Source organism: Strix aluco, chromosome 3 (assembly GCF_031877795.1).
Source record: "Strix aluco isolate bStrAlu1 chromosome 3, bStrAlu1.hap1, whole genome shotgun sequence".
Lineage (NCBI taxonomy): Eukaryota > Metazoa > Chordata > Aves > Strigiformes > Strigidae > Strix > Strix aluco.
Genome location: NC_133933.1, coordinates 118,924,226 through 118,948,877, shown reverse-complemented (window position 1 = coordinate 118,948,877; position 24,652 = coordinate 118,924,226). Strand labels below are relative to the sequence as shown.

General features: G+C 36.5%; 1 protein-coding gene across 4 annotated transcripts in view; it reads left to right on the top strand.

Annotated features, from left to right (window-relative positions):
- The window catches only part of NBAS (NBAS subunit of NRZ tethering complex), a 189,549-nt gene extending 168,755 nt beyond the window's left edge, over window positions 1-20,794 (top strand). For all 4 annotated transcript variants that reach the window (XM_074820084.1, XM_074820083.1, XM_074820081.1 and 1 more), the window contains 3 exons: window positions 3,137-3,281; window positions 9,801-9,929; window positions 20,015-20,794. In XM_074820084.1, coding sequence (XP_074676185.1) covers window positions 3,137-3,281; window positions 9,801-9,929; window positions 20,015-20,290 — 550 coding nt within the window. In that variant the 3' untranslated portion in view covers window positions 20,291-20,794. The remainder of the gene's footprint in view (window positions 1-3,136; window positions 3,282-9,800; window positions 9,930-20,014) is intronic.
- Window positions 20,795-24,652: the final 3,858 nt, after the last annotated feature.

Here is a 24,652-nt window from a genome sequence, read left to right as displayed (position 1 = left end):
GTGAGCAGTTAAGCCAATTGTTTAGCCATATATATTAAGATTTTTGTTTAATCTTATTTTTTTCCTCTGCTTCAGAAAAGGGTCATTGTTGCTCACTGATTGTTAACTGCCAGTGTAATATGTGAAGGAACTGGGGAATTTAAGTCTGAGTCATCAGAATACTTAGAATTTTGGTTTTCGACCTACCAGTAAATATTTAATACTTATAATAGAATATAAAGCTAGAAAATGCAATTTACATTCTATAAAGATTCAAAAAGAAGGAGAAGTAAAAGAACTGGTTTGGGGTTTTTTTAGTAGCTTTTTTTTTTAATAATTTTGTGACATCTCTGTTAATGATAAGTCTATGCTTTTTAATAGTTTTTTTGAGTTCTTGTATTTTAAAACATTCCAGCTAGAATAATGCTCATTATTCACCTGCAAATATGATTCTCTTCATATCATAATATGCCATGTTGAGTGTGAGGAAACATAGAGGTTGTTTCAGTCAGCACTCAAAACCATATACTTTTAAAAATTTTTTTTTCACACCCCTGTTATGCATGCATGCTTTTTCTGTCTAGGTAGCTCATATTCAGATGTCATTTTAAACATTTCATAAAAATGTTTTTAAAAGAAGTTACTGACACTACCTGAAGCTCTGCAGTCCTTTGGAACTTGCTGCCTACATTCAAAAGGCATTTTTTGTATTTTATTTTAAATATTGATAAGGGGTTTTGGTACTCAGACCAGCTTTAGGGACTCAATAGCTTAGTTCACCTTTCTGTTTTTTAACTTAATCCAATACTTTCCTCTTTTGGTTCTGGGCAAAAAAATAATGCATTCCTGCTGAGTTTTTAAAAAAATTACTTTTTTCCTGTTGAGAAATTATTTTAACCATAGTTGAACTAAGGTAAAATTTAGGAAAGAAGAAAGCTGAATTCTGCCTGTAGTTATCAGATTTTTCATGACTGAATCTTGTTTTTATTAGAGATAGCAGGTAACGGATATTTATTAATAGATCACACAAGTATTAAAAATCATTATAAGGAATTGTGTTGAGAAAAACTTCATATATGTAAAGTACCTATCCAATACCTTACTTAAATAAGTAAACCTGCACATCACGAGCCTTGTGGCCTTGCATCTTTCTGGCTATTTCTAACTTCAGTGTTTTGTATTGTGATTTTTTTGTTTTCTTTTTCTAATGGGAAATTCTTATAGGTTTTCTTAGTGTACTCTGGAGGCAGCAGCTATAAAAATGGAAATTCATGATGACTTTCCGTGCCTCTAAGCAAGAGATGGATCACATAGCAGGAGCTATCAATTTAACCAGTGGCAAAGATGGAGTTGCAGGGTTTTTTTTTTTTTCTCTTGTTCTAACCTGACTGAGGGTTCACAGATTAAGTGCATCATGTTCTGCTTGTTGAATAAGCTGGTATCTTTGGGTTCGACCCATCAGGCTGGAAGGAGAGGAGAGGAGGAGCTCTGCTGTTCCCAGTTGGGCTTGTGGCCGCTCTGTGCTCAGTGACTGTGACTGATGGAAAGGCTCAATTAAGTTGTTGGAAGGAATAAAGATAATGACTTCTATTTAGTTTGCATTCAGAGTTACAAACTCCTAGCATCTCTGTCTGGTTTTCATGTTAGGATATAATGTCAGCTTCCTGTGGAGCTGGTTTTGTTTACAGTATATACTTTCGAAAGTGGAAGGTGAACATGAGAGAGCTTTTATATATGAAAGAGTAGATATTGGTGGTTGTCCTCTCCAGGCTTGTCAGACCTATTCCTTGGTATACGTCAGTCCAACAGACTCTCTTAGCGAACTCCATTTGCAGTTTTTTAATGTGTTACTTTCAACAATTGCTGCTAAATAATATCTTTGAAAAGCAGCACTTTGACAGTGCTTCACTGCTACTTTCCACATGTGCTGGATGAGTAACTTAATTTACACTAAATTGTAAAACCAAATGCTAGATTTAGTTATCTTGTGATTTTTTTTTTTTTTCTTTTTTTCCTTCAAGCTAAAATGAAAAGTTTCCCATATCTTTGGGATGCTGATTAATGGCGAAAGAGATTGATGGGGTGATTTTTAAACCACTTTTTGTGCCCTCCTAAGTTTATGCACAAATGAACATAGTGCTCATGTTACTGTGGCTTAATATAATGATGATCTAAACTGTGATTGTGCATGGTTTTAGCCCATTGTAGATGGGAATTGAAATGCACTAACTTAATTCACATTAGGAAAATGGTGGATGTGTTCTGGTGTTAACACTTCATGCTATCATTTAAATCATTATAATTTTAAAAAAGCTACGGTCTGCTACCCATTTCTGTCAGTATATCCAGTTCTAGCAATTAGACCTATCCCTAACAAAAGTAGCCAGGCATCTCCATGATCTAGCAAATAGCAACTGTAGGCCAAGAAATGTTCCAGCAACAAGACTTTATAGTAAACATTGCTTTTGCCGTCATGTGTGAAAAAATTTACTTGTATCTATTCTCTGCTGTCTGTTTAAGTCTGACTGTAATGGTGACATGGCATGAAGTTCTGTGTGGAATGAAAAGAACATTTTAAATATGTAGAACAAATGTATCTACATCCATATCTACTAACGGAGAAGTACAGATGCATGTACTTTCACTCTCCTACTCTGTTTGGATGGGCTATAGAAAAAGTTTATTTTTGTTTGTACTTGTTGGACCTGAAAATTAAAATGTGAATCTTGGATATATTTTCTTCACTCAGAAGCAAGAGACAGATACCTGAGACACAGATGCTGTTAGAATGTGATCAAAGCAAACAAAATTAGGAATGCTAGATTCCTGTCACTCCTCCCGCCATATCATTCTGCTTGGGAAATCAGCTGGTGTAAAGCCAGGAGAAGCATGCTATTCCAGTTTGATCAGTCTTTATCTGGTGTGTGATTCCTCAGGGATTGTAACGGCATGTTACAATTCCAAATACTTTAGCTTCTTTATGGCATTGAAAGAAGGATGGCATCAGGGTAGTAACTTGTCTCAAAACATTTTCCTCTCTCCTTCGTGAGATTGTACTTTAATTCGCACACACGGAAAAAAAAAACCACCTATAGAAAATGGTGGGGGTGTGTATGTATAATTATATTCTGTATACATCTCTGTTTTTTCTGGGCAGATCATGCACAGATGATAATCCCTGGGTGAAGCTGGGGACTGTTATGCTCCACAGATGCCCACCTGAGGAAAAGGAGAGCACAGGAAATGAAATTTTGAAAATGTGCCGTTCTTTGTATGAGACAAAGCACATGCTCCCTGTTGAGGTAAGTTTTAACTTTGGGTATCCTGGGTATGAGTCCTGTTTCGGGATCCCAGCTACAAGAAGAATGTTGCCATACTGGATCAAGTCCGATGGAGAGTTAACAAGATGATTAGGGGGCTGGAGCACAATAAATGCAGAGAGGCTGAGAACTGGGTTCATTCTGTCTTAAGAAGAGATGGCTGAGGGAGATGATATTGCTGTCTTTAAATATGCAGATGAGGCAACATGTAGAGGAGACAGAGCCAGCCTCTCAGAGAACACTCAGTGATAGAATAAGAAGCAGTAGAGACAAGTTACAGCATCAAAAACTCTCATAACATACAAGGAAAATTTTTTTTCACCATTAAACTGGTGAAACATTAGAGACATGGAGTCACTGTCCTTGCAGGTATTCAGAACTTGGCTGAATCACATCATGGGCAGTTTGATCTTGTTGGACATGCTTTGAGTGGAGGCTAGTTGGATTAACTGACTGTTAGAGGTCTGTTCCAGTATAAATTATTCTTTGACGTATTTGTAGAAAGGCTTTAATAGTGTATTGTCATTGAAGTCAGTGTGTCAAAAGCTGTTAATAAAATAATCCGTAATTTTCTCACTAATAAATTCATACAGATTTAGTGAAGAATCCTTGAAAAATGTGTTGGTGATTGAAAAAAATGAATATACAAGTAATTGCTTTGTAATAATCATGGTGTTCTGTCTTCCTTAACTATGCATGCATACTTCAATGCAAGCATCTCGTTAAGTATAAAATTATTGAAGCATTTTGTACGTAAACATTGTATATTAATGAAGACAGATTGGAGAAATGCTTAATAAACTTCACACAACTTAAGAGTAGTCATGTGCATATTTTTAGTAGGCTGATTAATCCCTTACAATCATTTCCACTCAGTCAATCTGTTATGGAAAACAGCTGATGTTAAGACTAGAAGCAGAATAGAAACAACACATTCTGTTTAAAATACAGACAGGTGGGTGTGTGGGTTTTTTTTAAATAGTCCAACCGACTGGTTTGAATCAAGTTCAAAATTTATGTAAAACATGATTCCAGAAGGTGTCAGTAAGCTGAAATGATAAATACATGTATTAATTTATTCATCCCTCCAGAAAGTTTTGGTGGAAGACAGGTCTATGTATCCCTGGGACTGGGGTAATTATATGCCGCTTTTCTTTATAAGGTGTTGAATGGCACATCATAGGTCATAAACTCATGATCTTACTTGTGCATAGGAGCAGTCAAACTTTGTCAAGTAAAATGTTCTACTTCATCTCGGCAATGCAGGAAGACAAATTCCACCGAGGGTCACTGTCATACAGCAGTCAGTTCACCAAGAGTTCAGCTCAAGAATGGGTCGTGATTTGTTCAGTTCTCTTAATTGAGCAAACTTTTTCTTTAATTCTGTAACAAATCCCTGTTTGCAGACAGTTTTGGTATTGGTTGGCAGCTTTGGTTGGAGGTGCCCTTCTCTTTTAATGGTACAGAATGTTGGAAGAGCCCTCCATGTAGGTATGAATGTACAGGTACAGTATGAAGATACTCTGGTCCTCAAATATAAAGCTTTACTGAAGTAAAAGATCTTTTTATATGACTAGAATGCTGTACAGCAACAGGAGTTGCACTAAAATGTGTAATTGTACAGTTACCTACAAACACAGGCTTTATTGCTTTAGGTCTCTACTTGAGAAGAGGCGGAATGACATGGATAGATTTAAGTAACTTATTTGTATGCACAGCTACACTACTTAAGTGCACAAATTAGAGAGTTGAGATCGTGTGGCTGAATAAGATGAAAATCTGATTACCAACAATTAACCTGTTTAGATGACTTCACATTTCAATAAATACACTGATTAAGAAGACAGACATAGAATGAAGGAATTCTAAAAACTGAGAGATCAGTTTATCACATGAATAACATTTGCCATTCTGAAGTCCAACGGTTGTGTTAGAAAATACGTTTAGCTTCAAGTCATGATGGTCTAGAAGTTGGAAAAACTATTTCTTTGGATGTAATCAGAAAGATTTCTCTCTTCCTTTATTTTACCTCCTGCTGGTCTTCCTAGTTTTTTATAGCCAAGTTATTTTTTAATGTCTTTTAAAAGAGAGTTTCGTAGCTTTAATATTTGTATCTGTGTATGTGTGTGTGTTGAGTTTTTTTTAATTTACATTTTTCAGTAGATAGATTTTTAGATTTTTCCATTCCTCTTCAATGAAATAAGCATTCTTTTATTTGCTTGGAAGGCACATGTGTTTGCACTGTCTGACATGTGCACTGCCTGATTAATCTCTTTAGAAAGGGGCAAATTCTTCTCCCCCCAGTAATTGTCAAAGTGTGACTCCTCTGAATATCTCATGTTTTTCTAACAACCTGTGGGTCATGTGTCAGTTGACATAAACACCTAAATGGGAGAATGCATCTAGTCTCTTATCTGTAATCACCCTGGAGTCCTGGTGGACATAAGATGTTTATCTCCTCGATTAATATAGCAGCTAGTTGGTCTCCTTTTTTCTGTTTTTGTAGAGAGTTGTTCCAGGTTTTATTATATGAGTTTACATTATTTTTCTTTATTCACTGTTGTCTCTGATAATTTTGTTCAGATAATTTTGAATTTAAATGCTGCACTTCAGTCTGCTTTCAGCCTTTCCAGATACAATACTGTTTTGTACTCATTATCCAGCCCTTCAAGCCATCCATGAAAGTACTGAATAATACTGAGACCAAAACAGACTCCTATGAAATCTGGTTTATATGCATCACTGGTGTCACAGTGAACCATCGATAGCTGCATAACTAGGTAGAAGACAAAAGCTATCTTAAAAAAGTTTCAGCTAAATCATAGTAATCCAGATTTTGAATTAGGACTTGTCCCTCTCGCAGGTAACATCATACCCCCTCTAAGCACAGCCTCTCACTGAAGGCAGGCAGACACTCAAGTGCTTTCAAGTACTTATTGCAGAAAAGAAGGCCACTTGTGTTGCTCTGAGAAGTGCTGTGGGTGGTGGCTTGCTGCTTAGGGTTGTATTTCCATTTCCTGTCCAGAGCAGCAGTGCAGTCATTTGTGGCAGAGGTATGAGGAGGTATTTGTATTATTTGGACAGTCTTCAGTGCTTGGCAAGTTGTCCAGTCCCTTCCTGTGGAAAAAGGGTTGGAGGCCACTCCAAGGGTTTGCAAGTTGGACCACACTATCCTAGACCTTATTTCCCTGGTGCAGAGGACAGTGTTTCATATGACATTTTTGAAGTCTTCGCTAAAGTCAAAATATGCCATAGTGATGGTCTTATTCCTAACGACAGAACTTGTTGCAGGTCCCTGGGGGAACATATTTCCATACAAATCTTTTTATGTTTGGTTTTTCATTGTATGTTTTGACGGTTTTCATGAACTGGGGAGTGTCTGATAGGTCTACAGTATCATTTCCCCTTTCATGCCTGCTTTCTTCCATGTCTGAAAGAGACTTTATTTCTCTTTTCCAGTCTTTTGTAACCTGTCATGTTCTTGAGGGTTATGTCTCTTAACTTGATTTATTATTTCTGTAGGTGTTTGGGGGTCAATTTTTCAGGCCTAGAAACATCTTTTTTTATTCTAGACTGAATTTTCAATGCTGAACTCTCACCCATTGTTATTGGCAACTGTTAACTGTTCTTTTGCTTGAGATCTTTTAATTAGAATTAAAGCAAAAAAGACATTTAACACTTTGCTTTTCTTGGCTTTTTGTTAGCTTTTTTTTCATATCAGTATGTCAGCATGATGTAGTGTCATAAGGAAAACAGAGACAGCACAGTCCCTTATAAGATACCAAGTAAGTACCCTTCTCTATAAACCACTGGCAAGACTGGCGTTAAAATAAAACACCCTGTTACTATAGCTGTATTTTAAGAGGACACTGAAAAATGAGGAGCAAAAGAGAGAACCTGCAAAAATTAGTGCATGGATGAAAATAACTTGAAGTGAAAGACTGAAGGAGTGCAGTGTGTTATCAGAGGTCAAGAGGTGATTGATTGTATTCTCAGATATTTTTAGATGGAACACAAGCCAGTAAAATTCTCTCTTGATCTACAAAGAAAGACGTAACAAGAACCAGTTGAGTTGAATTTAGACAATTTCAAATTTTAGCGTAAGGCATGATATTTTGACAGTAGTTGTTGGAATGTATAGTTCTCTTTCAAGAGAGATGATGGATTCTCTATACTCAAACATATCTGTAGGTAAGACTGGATATGTCTGCTAGACATGTTATCAGGCACAGAGTTACTGAAGTCATCTGACTGGTGCCCCCTGAAATCTAGTGACCTTTGGCTTCAAAATTTGGTGTTGTAAGAAAAACAGAAGTTAATTGGTTAGCTAAACATGTGTTTTCTTATGTGGAGGCCTTTATGCCTCTGTAATGAGCAAGGTAGACTGTGTTAGAACATGTCCCATTAAAATGTGTAACCAGTACTAGAGTGTAATTGTGAAGCATCTAAGAAGAAAACAAAATGCTGGCATATCATCTGAGTTAATGCTTTGAAAATGGCAATGTTAATTTCTGTATTATTTTGCATTTGCTTGCTGAGAGGTTTAATTTTTCTTTATTTTAAAACAGCTCATTGAGAACGCAAGCTCTGATGCAGCATCTGCATTTTTTCTCTCTCTCTGCCTTGTTGCTTTAAATATGTACAGTACCTAGTTACATTTTATAATTTGTTTAGTTTCCTTTTCTTCCTTCCACACCCCAAAATATGATTTGGTGTTCTTTTAGAGAGACTTTTTATAGTTATGTGTTATTTCTTATGACACTGCTTTTCCAGTTAGTTTTGAGAGGCTTCCAGACAGAAAAAGTTACCAAGCATGGTAAAATTGCTGTTTTGTTGAGATTATGTATTTTATGACTCTCAGAATTTATTTTTCTGAATGTAAATTGCATTTATTTTTCTGGATACACATTTTCATTAAAAGGAGACATTTAGAGTGGATCTCTAACTTTGCATTCAGTAAGTTTGCTGGAATAGCAGGTACACTGCTCAAAAGAAATACAGTGGAATATGAGATTATCAGAAGTTTAGTAAGTGTATGACTGATCAGACAAAGCTTAATATATTTATTTAATTTTCTTATTCCTTGATCCTGTATCATATCCTTCACTGAAGACATCAACAATCAGTAGCAGTAGAGAATACAAGTTTAAGGGAACAAGTCTGGGTAAAAGAACAAGCCTTGCCTCAGTGAGTCAGAGCTTGGTGTGATAGAATATATCCTTCTAGGCAGTGTGTCTTGAAGATAAAAATGTAGAAAAAACTGAGCAACGTGCAGCCAGAGAGCTCCCTGTGCCAAGCAAGGCCAGGTGTCTCTGCAGTACATTACAGTTGGAGCACTTAACATCTTTTCATCTGCAAATAATTTTTAGGCTTTTAGGTTCACAGCTACTAAAACCGCACTGCTGAAAGTGTGGTTGCGTCTTGGTCATCAAATTGTTACGCTTGTCATTAAACTGCAAAAGATGCAAAAAATATATGACTTGCATTCTCTCAGTTTAATATTTAGCTGATGAGGAATTGCTCTCTAAATGTTGGGGTGAAACGCAGAGCACCTCAAAGAGTTGGTTACCATTTTCAAGGTGACTATCATACAAATCCAGAGCACTTAGTGTAAGTTGTCCTGGAATGTGGGGCATCTTTGATGGCCCTCATTGGGAAATGATTGTGACAAATGACCCAAATTCTTGGAAATAACAGAAAAGGGAAAGGGAAGTTATAATTTGATTTATAATGTAATTTGTTAGTTGAAATACTTTTTGATTTATAAATGAAAAAAATCACTGCAATATTGAGGAAAAGAAACCACATGTGTAGGATGTTTTATTTTTTGGTTTTAACTAAAAGCCAAGTTAAAAATTTGGAAATGGACAGTAGGTTTGTTGGAGGGGTTGTTTTGTTTTGTTTTTAATATTTCTCTGTCCACTTTCTTCTTGCAGAAGATTTATGATGCTAAATTTGAGCTATATTATAAAAAATGAGAAATGGGGTGAATGAGGGAAAGTTAATTTGCTAAACTAATCAAGTATAAAAAATTGTATAAAATTTGGAAAGATTTTGCAACATAACTTTATGATGCTGAACTGTTATGTACTGTTATTTCCTTTTTATTTTGTTCCATTTTTATGATTGCATAATTGAGTTACAGAAACGTCACAAGTGTCTAGTAAGTTTCTTCATGTGCTTTACGGTATTTCAGTAAACACAGATATATTAGTCCCACAGAGATTGCTCTGTTGTTCTTTCAGTTGTCCAGGTTGTAATGGTGATTCAGTACCAGCCTTGTCTTAATATAACAAACATTTCACTTATAACCCTGTATTCCACATTTTTCTAAATTCGTCCTTTCAAGTTTCCGAAGAGTTATTTCCATCAGGGAGTTCATTTGTTGTGGCAGTTTGGTTTTCATTTTGCATTTGACATAGAATTTTCATAAATTTCAGTGTGAATGATGATGTTAATATCTCTGGAGATCTTACCAAATGAGTTTGCTTTTATTTTCAGTGTATAAAAGAATTATGTTTGCTGCTGCTTAACCAGTCCCTCCTGCTGCCATCCCTGAAACTGCTGGTAGAAAGCAAAGATCAAGATCTTCACGCTGTGGCACTGGAGCAGATAACAGCTGTTGCTAAGGTATGAGCAGTTGAATTAACCACCTTTCAGAGTTTGAGGTAATAAATTAGCTCTTTTATCTTCATATGGTAAGCAGAGACTATTGAGACCCTTATCATTATTAAGATTTTCCACAGCTATTGTGTCCACAGTGAGCAGTAACACAGGGTTAGTAAAGATCTTTCATATAGACTTAAGGTGATTAAAACTCATAGCACTTTCTTTAAATTACTTAGTATGCTATCTTAAGTCAGTGCGGTGGAACAGAAACTGTTCTGTTATATAAAGTAGATTGTTACCTCTGTGTTCATATTCTAGCACTTTGGGGGTTTTTTGAAGTGGTAATAGTACATCATATGAGTTAGCTTGTTTCTGACAAACTTGGCAGTCTGTTTATATACACATGGAGAGGTGTTACATCACTGGTTTTGTTGTAGAAAGGTTAAAATGCAAGTTGGTATGTTTGGGACTTTCATGCATTTCTAAACAGGTTTTATTCTATCCAGCAGCAAAGTTTCTGGAGAAGAAAACCTAAATACTGTCTTTTTTTCTTCAGACAAGAACTGAAAGACATTACTGTATATTTTTCAACTGTTATATAAAGTTACATTACTCTTTTTTTTTTTTTCTGTGTATTTGCTTTTCAGTTTAGAAGAAACACCTAAAAAGATGAAAGCTCATCTCCTAGACAAAAGCATTATATTATCTTTTATCTTTTTTTCTGAAAACTTCTTGAAACTCTTAATTGAACTGTGCATGTAAAACCTGACTTTCTTGGATTTTATGTTAGCTGTGGTCTGCGATCTAGCGTTCTGTCCCAAAAGAAGAGGGAAATGTTCTCAGACCTTTATATGAAAGGGAATGGTTTTTCTGTCTGGCTGAATTAACTGCATTAAATGTTTCCAGAATCGTAATATTTACAATAGGAAAACCTCATCTCTAATATTTTCAACTTCTGCACTGTATCTGTGGGAGCTCTTGGTTGTTTATTGCAGTATAAAATAATAATTGATGTTAAATTTCCCATGTGCTACTTCAGAATAAGATGGCCCATACAGAAGCAGAAATGAAACTGTGTATATCTTTTTAACATAAGCATCCTCAAAACACAAAAGCTTTAAAAAACGTGATTTGTAGGAGTTCAGATTGAAATTATAACTCTTTTCTGAGATACACAATGTAGGCAAACATTCCTCCATTTCTGCCGTAGCCTTCTAGGGCAGGCCCTCTGCTCTAGTTAGATTAATTGCCACAAATTTTTCAGATTCCTTGATGGCAACAAACAGTGCATCCTCTGTCCCCTAGAAAAGATACTATGTGTCCTGCTCTTCCCAGGATTCTCCCTTAAGTCTCTCCTCACTTATTCCTGCTCATGTGCCATGTCTTTCCTTCTTACACCGCACATTCTATTCGAGAAGGTTAGATGAGCTTCTTAGAGAAAGGATTTATCTCCTTTCTGGAACACAGCAGTGAAGACCACTCAGAGCAGCAACAGATCTGGAAGCATAGGTTCCATCCATCTAGACATTGCTAATTTTCCTTCAAAAGGACTTAGTTAGCAAAATGGATGAAGCACCAGCTTTTTTAACCTGTTCTCTATGAACATAGCATGGAAGGTGGCAGGACATGTTATATGTAATTCATATCTGTTTGTATCAAAATTCCAATACCATAGTTAGCATCGTGTGTGAATTTGGAGTATTTCCTAGTAGAGTTTGGCATTCTACGCAAAGAACCACAGGTTTTTATGAAGATGTTGATACTCCCTTTTCTTTATACAAATCACAAATTTTCTGAATTTTCCACAGAACATAATTTTATAAATATTAACCATCAAAAGAATAGTAGATTATCTTGTGTATCGATAGTTTTCTTTTACCACGTGCAATTTTAGATTTTGTCTACAAAGCAAGGCTTTTTTTCTAACAGTTTTTAAACAGGATGATCTCATTGAAAAGCAAGCAGGGATCTGATATATGCATTCACCTTCTCATCTATATGTTCTTGTTAACCTTTTAAAATTGACTTTTTTGTTAACAGATGAAAGCTGCTGTGTAAGTGACTAGCTCTGAAGCTTGCCAGCAGGAATTTGTGTCCGAGTACATTTTATTTAACTATTTTTAAAGCATAATGCTGTGCAGTAGCACTCTCTGAATGGTTACTAATTGTATTGCTCTTAACTGGCCTTTTATTTCTAGTGTGCTATGGCTTTCAATTTTCTACACTCTAGGTTGATTATATTGGAGTTTTAGGGCCAGGAACCATATTGTTGTCTTACTAATATAAAGCACTTTGTACACTTGTGCATGCCTAAAATAATACTCTTTTTGGTCGTCTTATGCAGGAGGCAGCTTGATAAGCTGTTTCTAATTTTTCCTTCTAAATTCAGTATTACTTTGAGCACATGGTTCTGTAAGAGTGCTGGATAACGTAGAATTTTCAAAGCTTTTACCTTTGGTCTAATGTTTCATCTTAAGTCAATGAATTCATTACGTCAGGCACAGAGCTTAGCCAGTACCTTGAATGTGACATTCCACTGCCGGTGTTAGAAAAGCAACTAGTACAGAAGAGTGCCATGCTAAATTTAAAAGCTGTTCTTACATTGTTTAGAAAATTATGTCTTACTCCTTGTTTTATATGCATCTCTTATGATTACATTAGTTGGTGTTGTACTAAAAGTGCATATATTGCTTAGATCTGTCAATGTTGTTTATTCAATATAATTTTGTATGGTACTTCTTGCTTTTTAAAAACAGTATTTGGACTATTAATGCTTTTTGTAGAGTTCTTAATGAATTTTTCATGGGAAGCCCATTTCTGCTTACATTAAACAGGAAAAGGACAAATAACATCTGGCAAAGGGAAATCATAGCTATTGATTCCCTGACATAGTGCTAACGCAGTCCACAGACATGGCTGTGAGAAAAATACAGCACTTGCTTGCTGATACGATGTATTAGTTAGCCATTTGTTGTATGCTGCTGACAGCTTTATGGATGTTTACAGTTAAGGATGATGCTGAAGTGCTGATACTAGGAGTTGTGTAGCTTTGCCTGGAATAAAACAACCAAGATTTTGTGTAAGCTTTTTTGAAATTGCAGACCTCTCTTTTTATTGTGTATCTTCTTATAAACTGCCACTTGTCTTTTTTGGATAACAGAAATAACTATTCTTCCTCTGTGTTGTGTGGTGTGTGAATAATTTTAAAAATCATTTTACTTAAATAAGCTTATTACTGCCAGTAAGGTTTAGTTTGCCCTCAAGAGTCAGACTGTTTTTGAGAAGGGTTTCAGTGTTGTCTGTTCACTTGGTTATCTTTCAAAGATTAAGACTGATCTTTATGCTTCTGCCAGAGCAAGTAAATATTCTATTACCTATTGGTAGTTATGCTGTTAAAACAGCTATCAAATGGGAGGTAATATAATCAGTGCAAATACTTCTTCAGTCAGGGATTTAATAGAAGCTAGAACTAGAAAATATTTTTAGTTCATCTAAAATAACTTAGCTCTGTTTGCATACTACACTTTCAGTGATGGAGTACTGAGACCACCTTTGCAACATGATTTATTCAAAAATGTAATATGAAAAATCATGAAGAATGCATGAAATAATGGAATTTCCAGTTTCTCCAGTGTCTTATGCCATTTACGGTTACTTGATGTGGCTTACCTTTTAAAAGACATTATGTGCATGTAAGCTAATGGTGATTATGGTAGAGTATCTTTCTCTATTTTATTTTTCTAAGGTTTTTTTAATATCTGTCTGTTTTTCCCCTTATGTATTTGTCCTATAGCTGTAGACTCCAATAAGGAATAAATTGAAAAGCATTTTTACCTCCAATAGTAGTGGAGAGCTAATACTCTGGGAAACAGCAGGTTCAGTTCTTTTCTGCTGTTACGTCATCAGCAGCTCTTATCTTTCCATTAGTATTCATATTTCATAACACATGGATTTTATAATGCATAAGTTATGTATGAAATATAGCCTATTGCTAATACCAGAACCTCTAGACACCTGCACAAACAATATTGACAGGGAGTTGCCCAGACCCTGACTTGCCCCTTAGTTAGGCAAAAGATACCACCTGACCTACTCTTGCTTATCTAAAATTCTCACTACAGGAGAGATTTTTTTTTTTTCCAGATACTCTGCATCATAGCAAGTATAGCTACAATGTCCATGTGGGCTGTATTAGCAACCAAAAAAAATACTGGATGCTGATACAAGATGTGGGCTTGAGCTTGGAGAGCAGATCCACAAAATTCTTACATTCATGGTCACATGAATTTTCGGAGGCCTCAGTGGTTTATCAGTAAAGCCTTCTGGATGCCTCAAGTTCCTCTTCTGAGTACAGCAGAAGAGGTGCCACCTGTGGCAAAGCTGATATTCACCCACCTATTTCACACACAGGCTTTTTTAAAACTTGCAGGCTCCCTGTCTCTGCTTGCCCAGGGGACCTGCTGCCTTGGTAGAGCTGAGTGTCTCCAGCCTGAGCCTGTTTGCAGTTCATAACATCAGTGTGCTGATGGCAAAGCCCCAGGCAGGCAGGCCTGACCCTTACTAATTATGTACTGGCATCGCTGAGTTCAGTGTAAAACTCAAATTGCTATTCTGATTCAGAAATGCAGTAGTACTGTAGGGGCAAATACATGTTGCGCTACTGCTCCTTGTTTGGATCATTTGCCAAGGGCATTAGGGCAACAGCTTGAATCCCCCACCCTCTCCAAGAGCAGCACTTGGTAGTCTGGGACACGGCTTCTCCCCATCCTGCTGAAGATGTGCGGAAAGAGCTCAGGACTCGTGATGACAGAGTGCAAGTGGGTCCTCACTTTTGTACCTGTTGAGGGGAACCTTGCTGAGATGTGGTTTTCTATCTGTAGATGCAGATCCATTTATAAATTCTGCATTAAAGAGAAATTTGATAAAATGCACAAGCCCTGTTTGAAGCAGAGTGCTGTGGCACTGCTTCAGTGGAAATGAGTGCATCTGTTGCAGTTCTGTTTCTGTGTTCACTTTCTAGACGAATATATATGTCTGTAACAGGGAAAGGTATTGATCATTGCAGTCTAAAGGAGTGAGCTAGTAATCAGAGATAACCACTTGAATGCCTACATCTTGAAAGCAGATTTCAGCCAATACCTAAATAGGTATGTAAGTCAAGGAAAAAAGTCAGTTCCTCTTCTTAGCATAATTATCCCCATTAGTTCTTTCACTTGTACATGTGCACATTGTGTGTGGGCACCACACCAAATCTGCTTTCAAATCCTCCTGAAGGAGAGATGGATATGAAAAAGTAAAGCTGCTCCCATTTAAGCCTTCCAGAAATAACAGATTTTACACTAATGAAAAATTTAGCACCCTTAGCATGGAAGTCTAGATAGGCATAAACATTTTTCTCCATCATACATATACTCTGAGTTTGTCATTATTGTGGTTTATAGTTTATTCACACAATATGGAAAGTGGTTGTGTGTTAATTTGGGCAGAAGATACCTGCGCCTCTGAGGCTTGCTTAAACTGCAGTCAGCTGCATCCCATATCACTGGAATAGTGTTTCTGGGATCAGCGATAAACTTTGCTGGAAGCAGCGTTTTAAGGCTTAGTTAGGATCTCGGGATAGCAAGAGCTCTGCATATGCAGGCAGATCAGAAGTGACTCTAAGAAGATCCTACTTCTGCTGCCTGCCCAGAAGAAGCAGCTTTTTAACGCTGGGATGGTAAGGGTGCTTTTTAGTAATTGTGTTAATCAGGTTTTAGTCTCTTGTTTACAAGTCTTGTCAAAAGAGTGATTTTGAAAAAGAAAATGTAGTGCATTTAGAGAGTCTGTGTCTACTGTAGGCTAATATTTGGTATGTATGCCAGAAGTATATATGCTTATATACAGCCAATCTGTGCTAATTTAAACAACATTTCAAATATGATTGAAATCATTGGCAAACAAAAATAGTCATGAAGGTTGTTTTGAATTAGTATTTTTTTAAAAGGTAAAATTTTGAGGATCGGAAGTCCATCTGGAACAGTATCCTGGCTCCAACGGATGGAAGAATTATAAGTCTAGTGAAGAGTTAAGAGTAGAACAAATGTATAGGCTATTTTTCTGAGATTCTGCTCTCCCAACTTCCAGTTATTTTCAGCTGTAAGTAACTGCCAGTGGTTTTCTTTCTCGATTTTGTCCAGTTTCTCCTTTAACTTGGGTGAGTTTTACGTCCTGCAGTATCATTTGCCAAAGAGTTCAACAGTGTAAAAAAACCTTTTTTTTTAAATTTACTCTGAATGTGATCCTACTAGATTCATTTGATGCTTCATAATTCTTTTTTAACGAGAGAATGTGCTTAATCAAACCCTGTATACTCTAATGGTGTTGCTATCTGCGCTATTACCCCCTAAGCTGCCTCTTCTTGAGGCTGGGAAGTCCTAGTTTTGCTGAGTCACTTCTTGCACAGACACCACATTATACTCTCTATGGTGTATTTTTACTTTTAAATATATGCCATGTGTGTTTACCTTTTATATTGTTTCAGTAATTTTTTGCTTTAATGCTTGTTGTTCTGATTTAAAATTAATTTTAAATACATGTAGTCTTAAGGTAAACTTAAATTGATTTAATTTAAAAAATCTTACAGTTTTATCTAAACGTCGCTGCTCAGTGTATAAGCTATCTTAATTAAGGTTTTTAAATATACATTAATTTGTTGACAATCTATAGGTGTTGGTAAGGAATTTTGGTGTGTGCATTTGTTTTTATTTAAACTAATGACTGTGACTGTCTCTTCATATTCAACTGATGTCAAAAACATTGACATGATCTGGAGTTGCAAAATGGTAAATAGTTCATCTAACTTTCTCAGCTGCCCTTTTTTATACAGATTTCTTATTAAACCATGGTGTCTCTGCATTCTTCCCACACTTGTCAGACTCCACTTAGACTGACCAAAGAGTTGCAGAATATATACAGTGGCTTTAGCTGCATGAAAGGTGTTCCCAGGGTCTGGTTGCCATCTTATGTCTCCATCCAGTTGCCTGGAGACAATTACATTGCAAAGGTTTCCTCTTTCTGACCAGGTCTTCAGACAGCCTTGACATCAGAAAATGGGAAATGTTAATCAATTTAAACCTACTGAACTATTTGTGCTTAAGGATGAGCTGTCAGACACAACCAAGAGCCTTTTGTGTGCTTTTTTGTTATGTGTAAAGACACAATGATCTCATTTATGCATGAGTACAGACAGGTTTCTCTGCATGCGGGCATTTTCATCCCCATAGTATAGCTCAGATGTTTAATGGTTTTATGCTAGAAAGCACCTTTTACTTTCAGACTTGTCTCTCTCCATTTGCAGGCTTTTGACACAGTCACACTAATCTACAGGACTTTTCATTAACTGAATAATAGCTAAAAAAATTAATTTAAATTAAACCTCCCATCTGCTATTAATCTTATTACTATAATTACTGTTTGCGTTTTATGTTCATAAAATCAAACACTGAAGTCTTGTGTAAAGTTGCATCCTACATACAGGTCAAGAATTGAGCACCCAGAGCTCAGAGGTGGGGCAGCCTCCCATTACAGAAGAGACAAGAGCTGTTTGGATAATGGTTTAGTATGCTGTGTGGTATGCTACAAGATGCCAACACTAGGAATTAACCTGTCTTCAACAGGAAAACATGTCACTAATTAACATATGACAGTTTAGAGGAATTATTAAATAATCGAAGACTTAAAGATTGGACTAAAGACTGGACATCCCTACAGTTCTTAGAACTGTTTTGTAAAGTGCACCTAGAACTGCTGTACATCGTTGCCTTAGCTTTCTAATCCATATCTGTGAAAATCTTGAAGGAAATCAAGTTTATTTTTAAGATTTCAATGCAAAGAAAAACACAGATATCTAGATGAAGTAATGGAAGAAGTAGCATGAGGGTGAAGCAGCAAACTCTCTTCCTGGTTAGCATGATAAAGACATTCTGTTTTTCTGGAAAGCCTCTGAAGTTTCAAAGGAAGTGAAAATAGAAGATTCAAAGTAATGCTCTTGTGTTATTAATGGCAAAATGAAGGTGATAAAATAAGGTATAACAGCTTTTCATGCTACAATAGTTTGTGTTTTGTCTTTTTAATTTTTAAATTATATTTTATGTTTTGTAGAGTACCTTTTTTCCAAAATAGAGCAACAAATTATTCTATTTCCGTTGCTTATCACATACATGCTTTTCAGTCATCATGGTGACTTTTCAGCTCTTTCACAGAAGTGAAACTTAAATTCATTAGTCTAAAACAGTAAGGATCTTCTAAAAGAATTTGTTGTTTCTTCAAAGGAAGTTCTTTGTCCTGAAGGTAGTTGCAGATTTCTCATCCACTTCAATGCAAGGAGCTACATGGAGTTCCTCATGAATGCTCTGTGTTCCTGTACATGCAAATGTAATATCGATTACTCCAAATAAGATGCCAGATGTTGGGAGTCTTGGAATTCCATGCATTCAAGTGAAAATTGCATTCTTGTTCTGATTTATGCTTTGAGAAGCCTGTTTCTGGTTTAACTACCTGTATAGGGAAACCGGAGAGAGTATAGTCTCCCACAGTAGATGGTCCGTGTTAAATGATGTGCATGATCTCTCACAGTGTATGTGTCCGAGTAGGTAGGATTTTTTTACCAGTACATTTCCTGGATGAATGAATCATACTTCTGTTCAATTGTTCTGGAAGAAAAAAATAATTAAAAAGAAAAGCCACACCAGGACTGCAAATTGACACTTTACATGTTACTAAGAAATGGGTATGGAAACTTCATGGGACAGAGAATTGGGTTATAAGCAAGAAGTGCCTGTTGCAGTGTGCTCATGGTGACACTGGTGAGGTAAGGGGTGGATGCAGCCCGTTGCACATGAACACAAGGAAGCAAAGTTCTGCACTGTTTTAGCTAGAACTAAAACAGAGAGACAAGGAGACTTTAAATGCTGTCCTGAAAAGAATCAAGATTAAAAGTTTTGTGATGCTAGTTTGATTAAAAATTGCTTAATTTCAGCTATCAAGTGTCAGTGCCAAATCTCTCGGTATTCAGTAGTCACATCCTGTGGTCCTGTGTAGAACTTGAATTGGTCTTCAGGGGTGCCAAATCACTGGATCTAAGGGTCTTTATTACTTGCTGGTACCCTGGTACCAACCATGTAAGATAGTACATAATTTTTCTGGAAAATGAAACAGAGGTTAACCAGACAGATGATTTTATTTTTTTTTTTAAACTGAGAGGTTGTTTTGTAAATGTAGCGTAATTTCATTAGTTTATTTGTAACTTGATAGGATACAGCTATTGAAAACTATTGTCTACCCCTCCTTTCACCCTTTTTGTTGGTTATATGTATTTGTGTTAGTGTACTTCGTGAAGTGGTAAGTGACCTAAGCTGATTAAAACAACACTGCATTTCAAGGAACCCAGGAAAGACATGTCAAAATTAACTGAAATAGAAATTAAAGTATTCTATAGTGTTATTTGTAAACCTATAGACAAGATTTTCAAGAGGCTGCTCTCATGTATCATTCTTCTGACGGATCCAGGGTGTCTCACAGGGGTAGCAGCTCTGTGCTCCAAATCTTTTAAAATATGAGGTGTATTCTTTTGAAAATCTCTTCTTTGCTGTGAGTGCTGAAACTCTGGAAAATCTGAGTCTGCGAATGTTGCCTATCATATTAATATGTGGAATGTCACATATTATATTAATATAATGTGAGCAAAATTTAATATACTCTGCCCTGACTTTCCTGAGGGTGTCATTCTTGATATGGAGGTAAATGGTGCTGTCCGTTCTGCACTGGGGCTGAGAACCTGTGAAAAGTCTATAAAGCTGTTCATGTAATCCTAGCCGGGTTGTTAAGCATCCTTATTCCTTAACTTCATGCAGGTCAAATATTAATATTAATGTGATAGAGACTGTTAAAGATACACCTTTATATATTCTGACATATGCAAAGTGTGCATCCCTGTTGTTAATCCATACGGAATACTCATCTTGCTTTCAAGGTCACGCTGTGCAGTTAGAACAGTCATGACATGTTCTGGTTGATGGATGTATCTGGTAATTAATTTTTAATTACTTTGGATTTTTCTTCCTTCATAGGTTGATGATTCCAGTTGTGATGCTGAAATACTTTCCTTGCTCCTCAATGCCAAGTTAGTGGTGAAGTGCGTATCTACTGCCTTCTATCCTCGCCTTATTGACCACTTGCTGGCAAACCAGGGAGAAGGAGACTGGGATGTAGAGGAAATAGCAAAACAACTTAAAGAAGCAGGGTTCAATGCAGAGGCCGGGTCTCTCTTGATGTCTCATCGAGGGACTCATCCTGCGCTCAGGACTTTTACTACTGCCCTCCAGGCTATTCAGCATTGGATCTAAAAATGTTGGATTTATGCATTTGTCTGTCTTCTTGCTGGAGATCTTACACAAAAGGGAGAAATTGTTGTTCTAGTGAAGTAACAAAGTTAGTTATTACCTACATTTTGTAGAAGATACAAACAGCACACTTAGTGAATTCCCATATACTTCTAATTGTTTAAAAAAATTATTGGTGCGGACCATATCATTCTGTTATATGACTAGTAAAGCATTGAATCTGATAATCCTTTTCAGATCAAACTGTTAAATGATTACACTCTGTGACATATAAATGAAACATTAGTAAGCTGTCAAGTTATATACAATTTGTCTTAATTTCTGTAAGTACTTTACTCTTGTCATAATGTAAAACTAATGTAAAAATATAATTATAAAGATATACGGAACAAAAAAAATATCACAGTGAAGAGTAATTTCTGAGAATTTAAAAACCTTAACATTTGGTATTGTGCAATGTTGTTACCACAGCTTTTGTTTGCAATAAATAAAATATTTTGCATTTACTGTAGTCTCTTTTTTTCTTTTTTTTAGACAGATAAATATTTTCTTAGCCCCTTTTTCTGACATTCCGGTCTCTCCTTAGTGATGTTTATTCATAAGGGCAAGCTGAACTCTTCTGTGCTTGCAGACAGTTCTAGTCTTTGAGGTATTTTTTCCACAATTTTGGAAGCCCCATCTGAAATCCTAAACATTTGTAGATACCTTTTGTGAATGCAATTTCAAAGGATTTTACTTTGATTTTCCCTGAGTTCTGAAAAATTGCATAGGTTGCGTGTTTATTTCCAAATGCCTTTCTGTCTTAATAAGGTAAAGTATTTCTGATTGTTTTCAGAGTTTTTTTTAACAAGGGGACTATCTATTACACTGCAATACCAAGGTAATAAACAAGAGTTTAATGTTTCCATGTGTTTATAGGAATTTGTTGTTAAAATTAATTTGTAAATCTTTTGCCTAATCTTGTGTTCAGATCTAGTTTTGATGTAATAATATACAGAAACATTACACACGATAAGATCCATAGGATAATACCATTTGTAAGCAATCTCTAGAGGTAATGTAATCTAAGCTCCTGCAGGTTGCTCAGGACTGCATTCAGCTGGGTCTTGAAAACCTTCAAGGATGAATGTCCCACTGCTTAGCCATTCCCATGTTGAAAAGCTTTTTATGTTTACCCTCTTGTTTGAACCTGTCTTATTTCAGCTTCTGTCAGTTGTCTCTCATCTTCCCACCATGCATGCTGTGAACAGCCTGGCTCCGTCATCTCGTTAACTTTCTTGTAGGTATTGGGTCCTCCGTAGCCTTTCCTCCTCAGAGCAAACACAACCCAAAAGAACACCAAACCCATTCTAGTGCAGTGATTGCAGTTCATAGGTGATTTAGCTGGCTGTACCATGTCTACAGTACAGATGCTGGTGATGAATCCGTAAACACTGGTAATAGTCAAAATCTGGCAACAGAAGAGGGATCCAGTTCAAGTGCAGTTGCTCTGTGTTTCAGTAATAACACTCTTATCTGAGCTTTCTGCTATTTGGGATAGCCAGCCCTTCAGTATGCAATATAGTAACAAGCTGACTATTATTGAGACAATAGTTTATAAAATCCTCCTTTTTCCTAAGTGTCAGCCTAAATCATAAAGAAGGAAAAAGAGTGAATTAAAAGCTTAAAGTAGCTATTTCATTACAAATTTGTATTAGTGAATTCTTTCCTAGGCTTCAGGATTTAGAAACGGGTGATGACATTTGTGGAACCAAAACTGACTCACTAGCATCATCTTTGACTTGGGATCTGCTTTGTTTTATCAGCTTTTAGTGACTGTGAAAATAGTTCAGATGTTAGCCTTAGTTCCCACCTTATATAGAATTCTTAACAAGATTTTTAATAATGCTTTAATTCTTCAGATTGTTAACTTATTCTTTGTACTTGCGGGTCCCAGCTCTCCTTTAGCGTTTTACAGAAGGTTCTCTCATCCATGTATCTGACATACATACCAAATTCAAATTTATGTCATTCAGCTATATTGCCTTAATTCTGTTCTGTTAGCAGTCCCAAGAGCCCCAGACTAGTAAAGCAATGTATATTGCAGAGAAAAAGGAAAAATTAAAAAAAGGCAACATAACTGGAAATCAGTAGATGCAGGCAAAACCAGAAGGCATACCTCCAGCAAGAAAAGCTTGGATTACTCTGTAGAAGATACTTCTGTACTGTACAGTGGATCATTTTGGTCAGTCGCATGTTTTGTTCTCAGGTTAGTAAATTCAGTGCTAGATTTTCTGACCATTCTCATTCAGGATCGTGGAAAGTTTGTGTTTAGCATCACTTTAGAGCTGATCTGTAGATAGAGCTCTAATAAGCGTTACTGATCTTCTGTCCATTTTCTGTTTTGCTGGCATTACAAATCCATGATAAATGTTTTCCCTGTAGCCGGGACTACTCCTGATTTATTCTGTACTCAAAACTTCATCTATAAGAAACATTTTTAGTATATACATCCAAAATTATCAGCCTACATGAGTGTATGTTCTAAATAAAATAAAATTTAAGGGGGTAAAAAAAAAAAAGAAGAGGCACATAACAAGGATTTGTGTATCCCAGTGCCAGCCTTTTAGTATCTTCTGTATGGTAGAATAGCATTTGAGGGTCTGGGGGTGACCAAGATACGGTAGCAAATGCTTTGTGTTGGTTTTGGATTTGTGTGTGTGTCTGTTTTTAAAAAGATTAAGAAACCTTATTATTAATAGTACTTAATAAGATGCTGAACAGTTCAGTTTTGTCTGTTTGTTTGATTTGCAGGTGGGATCTGTCAGAATACAGCATGAGCAGACTTTTTTTTTACACAAAACAAGTCTATGCTCTGAAGATGCTTGTGCTCCCAAAAGCAGGTGAATAAAGAGTTCAGTTGTGTCTCCAGGAGCAATGCTTCCTAGGGCAATCAGTCCTCTTTTGCCTGAAAAACACTGATAGCGTTGCATCTTTGAGGAGCTTTTTGCTGCCTGATAGGTGCAGCAAAGCAGCAGAATATATCACCTTTCTTTTGGATAAGTAGAACCAGAGAGTAGGGAAGCAAGATCATAATTCACAATTTCTCTGTTGGAAATCATAAGCGGAGACAGTATGTCATTGTAACAGGTGCAGAGTACATACTTTTGTATTGATAAACAAAACAGTGCAGTTCAATGAGTGGGGTGGCTACATATGATCTGGTTAGTTTCCTTGTATAATTATTCTTTTTGTGATTTATTGTTTTTTGACATTCTGCGTTGTGAAAAGGCGCTTCGAGTGGATGGCCATAGAATACGGATACGTTCATCATAGAGGTAAGAACACCTACACTTGCAAAAACACAATCATTTTTCAAGTTTGTTTTATTTACCTCTACTTCCCTTCAAAACCCAGCGATCTGGGCATGTATTCTGTGCAAGGTCAGATTTCACAAAACAGTACACAGACAGTAACTGTGCCTGTTACCCACAAAACGGGATGCTAGATGAAACCTTGGACCGTTTGCTGCCGAGAGCAATGGTGGGTTACCACCCAGCCAGCTCTTCTCCCAAAGAGTGTGTTGCTCATGCAGAAGCACAGGATGACAACAGACCACGTAGAAACTGAAGATTTTACCTGCATTCATCTGTCAACAGGTGAGTACTGAACAAGAGGCTCTAGCTGGAGAGCAAATCAAGGGCAGGGCAACATCGAAACAGTGACAGCAATTGAAGTGAAAAAGGGAGCTAAGGCAAGAATTTTGCTAAGGTTATATTTCACTGCAAAACACACAGCATGTAGCTTCTAACACCTTGCTGGTTTATCGTACTGATTGATGATAGGCTGAGAGATTCTGAAGGAAGGGAATGAACACAAAACTAGATGTGTTCCACCTTCAAAATTGATTTATTATAGTAGCATTGCCCATCACGTCTGCCACATTTCCTACTTAAAAACTTCCTGGTTTCTAAATTCTAGTATTTTTAAAAGAGGGTACACATTTTCAGTAAAACCCTGAGACTTGTCTCATTTCCAAGGTTGTATGACTTGATCTGTAAGCCCAACTTGTCATAAACTTGTCCATCAGTAGAGCCACCTCCATTATTTATGTGTTTTCATGTTTCATTTGTTTCAAAGGATGTTCCCACTTCTTGTATCAGAAAAAACAAATCACTGTCCACCCTCTGTTTTTATGGACTTCTAATATACTCAGTTCTTTCTTTTCCAACCTGTTGAGTCCTAGTGTACATTAGTTATTTCTCTATAAGCTTTGGTCACCCTCTTTATATATATCTCTATATTTTTCAGTACATTTTTTGAGACATGGAAGGGAGGAGCAGAGCCATGCCTTGTATCAAATGTTGCAGACACACCAAAGGTTCC